We start from the raw sequence: 12874 nt of genomic DNA on the forward strand, positions 1-12874 counted from the left end.
ACCCGCACATGAACACATCAGAGTCCACTCTGGGGAAGACCACAGCATTTGTCTTTATTTTTCCTCAGTGACTACAGGCAGCAGCAATGCCCTGAAGGTTAGCAGCAGCAGCAGGTGGCAGGAAGGAGTGGGGGGAGAGGGCACCAAGTCTTGGGAAGAGGGAGGGACCCCTTCCTCTCCCTCCCTTTGACCTCAGAGGGGAGAGGTAGACCCTGGAGTGAGCCCTCTCAGCCCCATTTCTGGGCAGATGCCCACCAGTCTGCCCAAGGAAAGCAGAGCGGGTGCCCTGGGGTGGAGGTGTCGGCCCTGAGTGCCCTGAGGCCCCTGCTCCAGGCTGCAGGAACACAAGCCAATGTCTTCACTCTGCTCGTGCCTCGATTTCCCAAATTATAAAATAGATTACTACCTAAAATATGGGGTACATTTTGTGTGTGAGTAAGAGGGGACCATGAGGGGCCCTTGGCATAGAAAAAAGGCGCTGGCTGTTATAGAGTGGAGAGGGTCAGATGTATAGCGGTGGGGTCACTGGGGTCAGCAGGCAGCAGTTCCAGGGGCTCAGAGGCCTGCGTGGACAAGGATTATGCAGCGAGGAAAAGGCCTTTAGAATTGGGAAAAAGGTGGCCCACCCCGCCCCCGTGGGAAGCAGGCTCTCTCTCCTGTTTCAGCATCTTCAAGAGGATGAGTCACTTCCTTGATATCCACAACCCAGAGGCCAAGTGCAATCGGTCACCCACAGCCCCCACCGATGTCTAGCATCATCCCTCTGCCTCCTCCACCATCTCCGCTAGCGCCCCCTACAGCGTGCATGGGGCAGTCCTCCTGGGCTTGACCTCTCCGGACCCACACTTATGGGCCAGGCAGCCCCCCTCAACTCCCTCCCAGTACCCCTTCCCTCTGCACTTACACTATAGATCCCCCAAGTGCTGAGAATCAAGCTGCCTCGTGCTCACGGCATGCCTACCGTCTGGTCACCTGGATGGCAGCTCAGTCAGGCCGAGATATTTGAATCATCACTCAGGACGCCCCTCTGGGATCTGGGCAGGCCGGGACTTCTGTCTGGTGACCACCCAGGTAGCAGGACATCCCCACCCACTCTTAGACCGGTCAGGGTCCGTCCAGAAGAACCAGCCTCCGGCCAGAGCTACCCTGCCTGTGGGGACTTCCCCTTCCTGTCTCAGAGTCTTGGTTTTCCTGCAGCAGCCTGAGGAAACTCAAAAGCCCAGCTGCCGGAGAACTCCAGAGACCTCCAGAGACCTCCAGCTCTGGCAGCAGTTGCCATAACAACAGGGATTGAGATGCAGAGCGTGATTTACTAGGTCCTCCTGCCCTCCCCAACTTCTCTCCTCCCTCCCAGTTCTGGCCCAAGCTGCTGGCCACGCCCCTCCTGACTGCCCCTTTGGGGTGAGTATCCTGTTAGTTGGAGTTGCTGGGTGCTGGGTGGGTGCCATCTGGCAGGCCTACTGCTGATGGAGCCTAGGGCAGCAAGCTGGTGTAGAGACAGAGGAGGGAGGGGAGAGGTTGGCGGCAGGGGGGCAGGACTCAGGTCTGGGGAAATGACCTATCAGAGGAGGGGCAACTATCCTGCTCCTGCTGCAGGCCCCTCATGTGTCGGGCAGGGGTGACTATGTGGGTCCCGCCTCACATGACGTCCTTGTGCTCCTGCTTGGACTCCTTAATGACCTGCAGGGGACAGGGAAGGTGCACAGTGCAACAGCTAGGAGCTCACACAGTCCCCAGGTCTACCACTGCTAGGCTGTGTAACCTTGGGCAAGTCCCTAACCTCTCTGGGTCTTTCTTTTCTTGATAGTAACCACAACTACCTTATGCAGTGGTCCAAGGGGTAAGGAGATAACACTTGTAAAGCATTTAGCACCATGCCTGGCATATGGTAAGCTGAGGGTGTAAGATTAGCTATTACTGTTGCCGGCATGAGTGGGGATGGGGTGTGCCAAATCCCCTCTTCCCAGTGCTCTGGCAGGTGCCTTTTACCTGGCTGGACATTGAAAGCCCTCTCTGCCCCCAACTGTCCCAGCCAGAGTGGGGAGTGAAAGCTGCCAACTTTAATTCTCCTTCTCTCTCCCCCAGGCCTGGCACTGGGGGCACCTGAGTCTGAGGGAAAGGGAGAGAGCCTGAGGCAGGACCCCATCTAGTGGCCTAGGTACCCAGGCTCCCCTTAGAACTGCCCTGGAGGGGCAGGGAAAACTGGATGACATTCAGGTCCTTCCCTTCTTCCAGAGTTCCCAGGGGAGCTCCGGGGAGTTTTTGAGGCTCTTCCATGTGCCAGTCCCAGACTTTCTTTCACAGCCTGGTCCCAAGAATTCCTGGGGACAGCCCGAGCCTGATGGGGCCAGAATCCCTCCTCACCTCTCCGTCTCGCATCTCCACAGTCTTCACCACGATGTTTCTTTTGAGGTGGCCTTCTGACATGGACTTGGTGTCCAGGTTAGTTTCTGCAGGCGTGAGGAGAAGAGGTCTCCCGTGGGCTCTCAGGGTACCAAACATCCTCTCCCCGCCTTAGCATCCCCATCGTGTGCTCCCAGTCATGAGTGTGAGAGCCTATCCAACCTCTCGGGGAGAGCCTAGGCTCTTCCAAGGGGGCTGGAGACCCCCCAAATCCCCACGCTACTGGGCAGTCCTGGCTATTCTGTCTTCTGGCCTGGCTTCATTTCATCCCCTCTGCCAGCCCTTGCCTGGCACCTGGCTTTCTGACAACCCAGTGCCACACCAAGGGAGGAGCACACAGGCTTTGAAATCAGGCATACCAGAGCTTGAGTCCTAGCTCAGCCACTAACCAGCCGCACGACTGTGGGCAAGTTAGTTGACCTCTCCCAGCCTCAGTTTCCTCATGTGCAAAATGGAGGTGATAGTGTCTCCTTCTCTAGGTGGGAGTGAGGAATCAACTAGAATAATGTATGTGAAACATCTGGCACGTATTAGTGCTCAGTACATGTGGGTACCTTTCCTGTCCCCCTTTCCTACACCTCTCTGCCACTTATCTGGACCCTAGTGACCCTGGACTGTCTAGCACTTGGCAGTATCACTTCTGCCTGGTCAGCTTAGTTAACCCTCCTGATGCTGAATTGAGCCCTGGGACGTGCATATCTAGTATTCCCAAATATTCTAACCCAGAAGAGGAATTTGTTTTCCTTACCTAAGAATCATTTGAGGGCCACATACAAGTAAAAAGTAATTTAGTTTTTCCCTGCCTCTGAGAGAAAATACAACATGTCACACTAATATTTAAAATTTAGAGCAGGGAACATAAAACTTTTACTCACTACAAGAGCAGCAGTCCAGAGGGAAATAATCCTCTGGGCCGAATCAGCACTGAGCTGAGCAACGGAGACTCAGGGACAGACGAATCCAGCAGAGAGCCTGGCCAGCAGGCACAGTGAAACCCAAGGGGCCCTCCCAGTGACAAGGAAGAGGTGAGATAGAGGCTGGCATTTGCTCAGAAGACCCAGAGCATCTTACCCGAGCACCCAAGGACATACTACCTTTAACACTAACCAGCTCTGCTAGTTTAACCTACAATTACCCTGCTCCAGGTCCTGGGCTGGGCACTGGGGTTCCTGGGAAAATAACACAGTTGGGCACTTTAGGGGAAGCCTAGGGGGACGGAGCCCAAGAAGACTGGGAAAACGGGCCTGGTGAGGCTCACTCCCTGTCAAACAGAAAAGCACCACGTCTGAGAGGCAGGCAGCTAACCGAGCGCCGGTGGGGCTCCATTTACAATCTGGTGAGCCTGTATGGGTATAACTTGTATTGAGAGCCTTTTGAGATGTCTTGTGACCTTGTGACCTTCCCCTTCTTTGGTGCTTTTGCCCCCTGTAGTGACAAGCAGTTAAAAAAAAAAAAAACAGAAAACACTCAGAAGGGCAGCGTTTGCTCAGGGATCTGCAGACTGGGCAGAGGTTAAGACCTCATTCAGTTCTGCAGTGGAATGGGGTGCAGGGAGGGGGTATGGGGCACAGGGCAGAGCAGGACAGGAGTGGCTGCAAGCCCCACTCAGAAATGCCCTGGGACGGTGTACTCTGGCTAGGAGCTCTGCGATGAATCATGAAGGCCCGCAAAGGGAGTCCGGACCCCTTTGCCTTGGTCCTCAGTCCCAGGCCAAAGCGGCCCCTTGGCCTGGGGGAGGGGGCAGGAATCCAACACCCTTCCCACAGGCCTTGCTTTACTGACCTCGGATCTGCAGGTTGGAGAAGGTTTGCACAGGAATGGTGATGCTGAAAGAAAGCAGAGGGAAAGGCGAGACCAGTCTGCCTTAGGACATCCCCAGGCTGGGTCCTGGCCCAGGGTCATCATGACAGCCTTGAGGCCCTTTCCCTTGCTGGGAAAGTCTGACTCCATCTCTTAGCTTTCCCCAGCAGCTGGCGTGCTCCCTGGAGCTCCAAAAGTCTGCAAGGGCTTAGGTGTTATCTGTGAGGGGAGCATCACTATTTGAAAGAGTGGCAGCTTGTGGTGAAGAAAGTTCCAAGGAGGCAGAAGGGATCTGCCAGGGGGAAGGAAATCCAGTCTTGATCGGGAGGGTTGGGAGTGGGCCTCTTAGTCGGGGGTGATCCAAGTCCTTGGCCCTGGGGCCCCATCAGTATGGGTGGAATCCGTTCATTCATGGGACATTCATTAAAGCCCTGCTGTGTATTAGGCAGGCGCTGTGCCGGGCACTGGGCGGAGCGGGTGGGACACAAGGCTGAGTGAGACTCAGCCCCTGAAGGGAGCAAGGCAGACTCTACAGACGGGCGGGGGAGAATTCCCGGGCTGTGGCGGGCTCACCGGTTCTCCTCGCCCTCCAGCAGCTTCCTGTAGGTGGCGATCTCGACGTCCAGGGCCAGCTTGACATTGAGCAGGTCCTGGTACTCCTGCAGGTGGCGGGCCATCTCGTCCTTGAGACTCCGCCCCTCCTCTTCCAGCCGGGCCAGCGCCTCCTGGTAACCCGCCGCCTCCCGCGCGTGGCGCTCGTCCTGCTCGCGCATCTGCCTCTCCAGGGACTCGTTCTGCGAGATGGAGCCGGCGGGTCCCTCGGGGCCCCGGCCCGGTCCCAGGCCCCGCCTCCAGCCCCGGGGCAGCTTCTCAGAGCCGCGCCCTCAGCCCTGGTCCCCGCGCCTGGCCCTTCTCCTTCAGAAGAAGAGTGGCCAGTCCCCTCTAGAGCTGTGGCCGGTCCCCTCCCGTCCCTGTCCGGCCCTGCCCGCGCTCACCGTGCCGCGCAAGGACTCCAGGTCGCAAGTCAGGGCCTGCAGCTGGCGCCGGTAGTCGCCGGCCTCGTGCTTGGCCTGACGGAGCAGCTCCGTGTTGCGGGCAGCAGCGTCCGTCAGGTCTGCAAACTAGATGGGGAGAGGGCCGCGGGCTGAGGGGCAGGCTGGGACCCCGGGGCCATGCGGGGTGAGCACCAATGGGGGGCGAGCTGTGTGGTCCCATGGACAAGCACGGTCTCTGGGGAATCAGGGAGGTGGGCAGCACCCCATGTCAGCCCCGGAACACTGGCCCTGGCTGGGATTATTCCCAGCAACTGTGACCCACAGACAGAGGGCAGGTAGCCACCACTGGGCCTCAGCACCTAGCACAGTGCAACAGAATCCAGAACCTTCTGCACTAGCAGTGGCATCTGCCAGACTGAAACCTGGCCTCCCTTACCCCAGACAGTGGGCTCTGACAAGCAGAACCCTGGGTTCTCATGGCCCTTTCTCCACCAGCTTGCAAGGAAGCCCTCACAGCTCCATCAGGCCTCGACCCTGCTCAGACGGTCACAGGTCACCGCTTCTGCTACTCACACTCCTCAACTTGGCGCCCTGGACCCTGCCCCTCGGTGCTTTTCTGCCTCAGGCCCCTGCACAGACTCTGGCCTCCACTCAGAATGGCCCTTTCCTCTTCTCTTCGTGTCCATAGCCTGCCTGTCCTGCCTCGCCCCAATGCCACCCCCCTTCTATGACATCTTCCTTGGTTCCCGCACTGCGTATAAACTCTGCCCTGTGGTGTTCTCTATGGGCACCATATTTGGGTCCACATCACGTCTCCCCATGTGTCCTGGGAAGTGCCTGGCGTACAGTAGATGAACAGTAACCCAGGACATAGATTGGCAGAGGCGTCAAGAACGCAGGCTGCCAAGTGAGAGGGGCTAGGGTTGGAACGCTACCACTTAGGAGCAGTGTGACTTTGGGCAAATTAATTAGCCTCTCTGGGCTTCAGTTCTCTCATCTATCAAAGAATAGTACCTACTTCATAGTAAGATAATCCATGCAAAGCACAGAGCCTGGCACACAATAATGTTGGCTGATAATAATAATAGTAGTAAAAGCGGCAATAATAATAATGAGTATTTCTGTAAGTAATAGTGCCTGTGTGACCCTGGGCAAGTCGTCTCACTTCTCTGGTGAAGGTCAGAGGGAGTATTCTCCATTTCTTCCACCCTCCTTCCTCCATTTGTATGGAGCAAGGACAGCTGCCCAGAGGAGGCAGGCTGGCCCACGGCAGGGCTACCTTGGACCGGTACCACTCCTCTGCCTCCTGCATGTTGCTGGATGTCACTGCCTCATACTGTGTGCGGATCTCTCTCAGGGCCGCTGTGAGGTCTGGCTTGGCCATGTCCAGCTCCACATGGACCTGCTGTCGGGCCAGCTGCTCCTGCAGTTCCCGCACCTCCTGGCCAGGGTGAGAGAGGGTTACCAGGGGTCAGGGCCCTGGCCACAGCTGAGGTTCCCCACAGCATCATGCCCTCTTCTGCCTGTCCCTCGACCATGGGCATTGGCTAAGGGAAAAGGGGCAGCCCTTGGAGAAGGTAGCATGGCCCAGGCTAAGGGAGGCAGTTTGGGGACCCCATAGCATCCTCCTCCCAGTGCTGAATGGGCAGGAGCCAGGCCCTGAAAGTGTGCCCATATTCTCATGGGAGATTGACTGACTGCATCCCTGTGGGCAGGTGTGATGTGGGTCCCCACATTGCATGGGGTCATGGATTCTGAATCCAGGGCCTGAGGTCAAGATCTCAGTGGGATTGTTTTTTTATGAATGGCTCTCATTTTAATGGGGACAGATGCAGAGGGGGTGGAGTCAGAGAGACTAACTGGGACCTAAGCACCTTCCTTAACTAACCTCTCTGGGCCTCAGTGTCCTCCTCCGTGAAAAGGAGATGATACTGGAAGGGTTCTCTCTCACAGAGGTGTTGTGAAGGAGCAAGCAAGGCAGCAAGGCCTGCTGCTCTCAGTCGTGCTGTGTTGCTGTTGCACTCTCAGCACACGGAGTGTGTGTCTGTGCGCGTTTTCCCGGGGTTAGGGATGCTCTCTTGTCTGTCTCTCTGTCTCTCTCGGTCTCTCTCTGTCTTCACTCTCTGTCCCTCATTTTCTCTCTCTGCCAATCTCTGTTTCTCTCTCTCTCTCTCTCTCAGTCTCACTGTCTCTGTCTCCATTTCTCTCTCTCAATCGCAGTCTCTGTGTTGGGCTTTCCACCCTCTGCTTGGCCTCACCTCCTCATGGATCTTCTTCAAGAACCGGATCTCCTCCTCCAGTGACTCAATCTTCCTTTCCAGATCCAGACGGGCCAGGGTAGCTTCATCTGCCTCCTGGAGTGGGGAGGGGGCAAAGGGCCACTCTGACCCCAGACTCTTCCCCCCTTCTCCAACCTTGCCTTACCCCTTCTTCTGGGGCACAGGGGAGCATCACATTGCTCTGGGGGTCTGAGCTTGGGGTCTGTATTTGGATGGGTTGCTGGCATCCCCCGCCCCCGCCCCCCGTGCCTCCCGTCCACCTCTCTGACCTGTCTATAGGCAGCCAGGTTATTCTCAGCCTCCAGCCTCAGATTGGCTTCCTCCTGGAGCCTGGGGTGGGGGACACATTCCTGGGTCCAAGCTCTTCTGAGGACTCCTGGATCCCTGCCCCAATCTCCCTGGAAGTGGCCATCTCAGAGGGAAGCCCCCCACCCCAGGACGAGTAGAGTAGGCAGGAGGGTCAGAGGGGTCATAGACAGAGGCTTTGGCTGAGACGGTGAGCAGACAGGGACTTTTGCTTTAACTCATTACTAAGGTGCCTTGTTAGGGTTGGAGCACCTGCTCCTGTTCGCATAGGCCCACCCAACAACTCACACTCGCTGCTGTGTGTACAAACACATCCTCCTGCACTTGATGGCACATGCGCATGTCCTGCCAGCTCAGCAAAGCTTCATGCCCCTGGGGTTTCCTCTGACCCCAGGTAACTACCTTTTGAGATGGATTTTATTACGATCTCCACTTCATAGCTCTGCAAGTCAAAGTGACTTGACTAGGGTTGTAAGCTGGTGACAGGTAATCACCTGTGTTCTGTACCCAGGCCTGCCTGCTCTTTCGCCCTTTTCTTTCCCCCAGGGCCCAATCCTCTTCATGGACACCAACCTTTTACTCCACCTCCTCCTTTATACAGCCTCAGGCTCAGAATATGTGAGCTCTCTGCCCACAGTCACAAGGCCCAGCTGTGAATGAACTGTAAATACCGTCTGCTGGTGACCCTGACTGCTCCCCACACAGCTTTTCCCAGTGGGGAGGTGCTAAAAGGGCCCCGACTCCCTGGCAGAAGGTCATTGGGAATCAGATCCCCGAAGCCCAGGACCCCTCTCCAGTCCCTGCTGTCCTGTTGGGGAGTAAGGCTAGCCCTCCCATCCCAGAGGTGGGGACGCCCAGGGAACGGGAGGCAGAGCCCCTGCCCGAAACTCTGCAGGCCTGCGGGCACTCCCTCTTAGGGGCTCAGTCCCCTCTGTTCGCGAGGCCCTCTCCCTGTCCCCCTCCTCACTTCTGCCTCAGAGTGCCCAGGTCCTGGGCCAGATTGTCCCTCTCGACCTCCAGCCGGGCGCCGCTGGCGGTGAGTTGATCGAGCCGCAGCCGCAGCTCGCGGAGCTCGGCCTGGTAGACGTCGGCCAGCTTGCTGGGCTCCTTGGACCGCAACTGGTTCAGCTCGGCAGCCAGCGCCTTGTTCTGCTGCTCCAGGAAGCGAACCTTCTCAATGTAGCTGGCAAAGCGGTCGTTGAGCTCCATCATCTCTGCCCGCTCACTGGCCCGGGTCTCCTTGAAGCCGGCGTTGAGTGCCCCGGCCAGGGAGAAGTCCACCCGGGCCGGGAGTGGAGGGGACGTTCGAGCCAGGGAGAGGCGGGCGCCAGGCCACGGGCGGCGGCCGGGAGTCAGGCCCCCCGCCACCATCTCCGCGGAGGAGACGTAGGAGCGGCGAGCAGCCGAGGTGACACGTCTCCTTTCCATCCTGCCCTGGCTCTGCTCACTCTGGGGATGTGAGGGCTTTATGGAGGAATGGGCTGGGCTGGCGCTGCCCAGGCTGCCCCTGGCAATGCCCCCTGGCATAGCCTAAGGGGGTGGGGCTGGACCGAAGCCCAGCCATGGGGAGAGTGCCTCTCACCCCACCGAGATCACTATGCCCAAGAGCAGGGCTTCCTGGGCATGTCAGCCCTGGCCTGAGGCAGATGGTGCCTGGGGCTGGATGCTGGGTCTGGGTCACTGACCACTGAGCAAAGAGACCCTCTCTCTAGGAAGGTGGGTCAAGAAAAGGCTGGACCAGACGACCTTTGATCAGGCTGGTTAGCTCAGTTGATTAGAGTGTGGTGCTGGTAACACCAAGGTCCAGGGTTCGATCCCAGCACCCGCTAACCAGCAAAAAAAACCAAACGAACAAGCAGATAACCTCTGACCTGCCTTCCAACTCAGAGATTCTCCCCTCACTTGGCACTTCTCCAAGTGCCGGTCAGATGCTGGGAATTTGGTGAAGAACAACCCTGTCTCATACCCTCCAGGAGCAGCCTCCTACCGAGCCCCACCCCCAGCAGGTCCCTGGAGTCCTCCCTTCTGAACACAGTGCCCCACATTCCTGCTTTCTTCCTGTTCCATGGAGTTCTGGGGCTAGGGGCTGGGATTGGACACCGGCCCTCTGGAGGGTCCATCGAAGCCTCTATCTAGCCGTGGGGGCACGGCAGAAGGAATGTATGCAGGTCCTGATAGGGCAGGAGGGGGCAGACCCTCTCTCTGGGCTGCTCTTTGGCCCCCGCATCCATCCCCCTGGGCTCACCCCTCCCTTGCCTGAGCTCTCTGAACCCCTCCCCAGAGCCTGGGCCTTGACAGCTTCACAAAGCAGTTATGAATGAACTGGCTGTGCTGGCTCGAATCTTTGTTCCTGCAACACCCTGTTTCCCTGGCCACCCTTTTCTGTCCCACTGGGGATTTATCTCCTTCGAGTTCCCATGCATCAGGCTTAGATGGGAAAAGCCTCCGGCGATGGGTGGGCTTGGGAACCCAGGAGTTGCTGGGCCCACCTGGGAGCCTGGGGCCTTGGCCCTGTTGACCCTTGAGACTTCAGGTCCATCTACCCCTTCCGCTCTGGTCCCACAGGGTCAGAGCCCCACGCAGGCCACTCGCCCATTCATGTCCTTGCACTTTCGGGAAGCAGACAGCCCTCCTCTCCCCCCTGCCTCCCCAGCCACCCACCGCCCATGCCTGAGCCTCTCATCCCCTGTCCTGGGCACTTGCTGAATAGAGCCTTGTTCTCCATCGCTGGTGAGGGCGCCACATAGCAAGGGCAGCCCCCAGGGGGCTGTGCCGCTTTAATCCCAAGAGGCCAGGCTGTCAGGCTGGGGTGCAAGCAAGCCCCCTGTTCAATGGACTTCTCAGAAAGCGTCCGAGGGGGTGCTGGGGTACAGTGGGAAGCAGGCTGTGTGCCTACCCCTGGCCATTGTGTTTGTGCCAAGGTGAGTCATCTAGTGGGCACGAGGAGAAGGCCCTGGGGGGTGGCCAGCCCAGTGCTGCCAGGTCTCCAGCTTGCAGACAAGGCCTGGATGCTTGCCCTCTCCCCAGCTCTCAGAGCTGGCTCAGGCCCCTGAGCTCATCAGAGCAACACCCCTCCTCCCCACCAGGGGATACGTTCTTCCTTTGGGCATGTCATGGGCTGCCTGCTGAGGTTTCCCCTGTGAGTCCCAGCGTAGAGAAGCGGGTGTGAGCCCCTTAGGCTCTAGCCACATCTGAGCCTGGGTCTGAGCAGTGACAAGGGCAGAGGGGAGCCTTGAGGACGGGTGTCCAGTGACCGCTGACCTGCTGTGGGTTGGGGAGCTGGGGAAGGACAGGAGCTTTAAAGGAAGAGCAAGACTAGGGATGAGTCCTTGTCCCAGCTCTCGTCTCCATGGCTAGGAGTGGCTCACCCCTCCAGGTTGCCCAGCAAGTCAAAGTGTGCAGTCTTCCCTTTCAGTTCAAGTGAAATCTAGTTGAAACGAGGGCAAAGCTGTCCTGGAGAGAAAAGTTGTAACCAGAGCAGGAGGGGCTTGTCAGCGCAGCTCAGTGAATTGTACCTGTACGTGTGAGACACAAGTTTGCTTCAGCACCAGCGGATGGGATCTCCCAGCCTTCACCCCCTCAGCTACCTCCCTGGGCCCCTGTCACAAGCCCAGGCTCCTTCCTCAACCTCTACCCGATCCTCAGACCCATCCCCACATTTAGCCCTTAACTATCTAAAGGTGTCTGCACAGAGAACCAAAGAGGCAAGACAGACTTGGTTGTGGTGGTTTCCAAACTTTTATTATTATTATTTTTATTACACATTTATTGTAGAAAAATCAGAAGATACGGATAAGCAATACAAAAATAGTTAATTAGCCATAATTTTGCCACCTGGAGATAAACACTACCAGATTTTTTCCACATGTATAAACTCATTTTTTGAAAGTGGGCTCATGCTGTACAAATTATTTTGTAATTTGCTTTTCTCACTCCACAATATGTTGTGAACGTCTTTCCATATCCATAAATATTTATGTGCATCATCGTTTTAACAGCTGCATGGTTTTCCACTATATGCGTTCATTTAACCAAGCCCTATTGTTGCACAGTTATGTTCGCTCTCTCTGTTCTAAACCACACTCTGATGACATCTGCCCCAGGCAGACACAGCTTACAGAGAGGGCCAGGCCCTCAGCCCTCCCAGCCTCTGCCCAATCCTCATCCTCCTGGCCTGGCTCAGGCCCCATTCTCTGGGGTGCCTCCTTTCTTCCTTCCCCCAACCAGAAGTCCCCCACATCCAAAGCCTCAGGCCAAACCCTAGACTGACTTCTAGACTGCACAGCCAGATGCTGCCAGCACGCAGAGAGATGCCCGGATGCCAAGCCACACCCTGCTTCAAGCCAGGGTAGGGACAAGGTGACCTCCCCATGCCCCTCCCCTGAGTCAGAATCTTCCAGATGACCTCCTGCCTACAGGGCCAAGCCCAAATGCCTCCTGGGACAGACCAAACCCACATCTCAACCCACATCCAAGGTACGTGGTGTTTTCCAAACATTCCACCCTCTCATTCAAGCGCCCGTTTTGTCACTTAACTACCACTTGCAGCTCCGCTTGTGCCCCTGACCCTCGCCTAGTGCCTGGCACAACATGGTTGCCAGCAAGCTGGGTGGAACGAAGAGAACATAGTCTCTCTGGCTGACCCCTTGAAGACCACCGAATCTATCCCTCCCGTGGCCCATCCCTGAGGCAGGGAACTGAGCCTAGTGGCCACTAGATGGCAGTGCTCAGCTGCCCAGGTCTGAGCTGCACCAGCAATTTAAAGGCCCGGAGAGAGCCCAGTCTCACAGCTGTCGGTGAGTTTTCTAAAACTCAAATTAGTATCACCCAGAGGGATCACCCCCTTTATTCTCTAACTTGCCTCTAGGACAGAGAGAAAAGCCTTGGCTATTCACTAGCTGTGAAGTCAGCCTTCTCTGAGTCTGTATTTCCACATCTGTAAAATGGGGATTCACAATACCTACTTCCAAGGTAGTAGCGAAGATGAAATTAGTGAAAGCTGGACACAGCAGGCTTGACAAGTCATAGCTTCCAAGTGCTTTCTCTGTCTCTGTTAGCACATCTAGGATGATGTTGGCCTGGACGGGCGGG

The 12874-nt window shown here is 56.9% G+C and overlaps 1 protein-coding gene across 2 annotated transcripts; it reads right to left on the minus strand.

Annotated features, from left to right (window-relative positions):
• Nucleotides 1-49: 49 nt before the first annotated feature.
• On the minus strand, nt 50-9211 carry GFAP (glial fibrillary acidic protein). 2 transcript variants are annotated; one of them, XM_063080557.1, is made up of 10 exons: nt 8751-9211; nt 7747-7807; nt 7457-7552; nt 6478-6639; nt 5199-5324; nt 4777-4997; nt 4186-4229; nt 3709-3828; nt 2365-2450; nt 50-1680 (listed from the first exon to the last, which is right to left on the minus strand). In XM_063080557.1, exons 1-10 carry the CDS (start codon nt 9209-9211, stop codon nt 1639-1641), a joined length of 1419 nt encoding a protein of 472 aa, XP_062936627.1. In that variant the 3' UTR covers nt 50-1638. The 2 variants fall into 2 exon arrangements, with proteins under 2 accessions (XP_062936627.1, XP_062936626.1); XM_063080556.1 differs by lacking the exon at nt 3709-3828.
• Between the last annotated feature and the right edge of the window lie 3663 nt (nt 9212-12874).

Source organism: Cynocephalus volans, chromosome 16 (assembly GCF_027409185.1).
Source record: "Cynocephalus volans isolate mCynVol1 chromosome 16, mCynVol1.pri, whole genome shotgun sequence".
Lineage (NCBI taxonomy): Eukaryota > Metazoa > Chordata > Mammalia > Dermoptera > Cynocephalidae > Cynocephalus > Cynocephalus volans.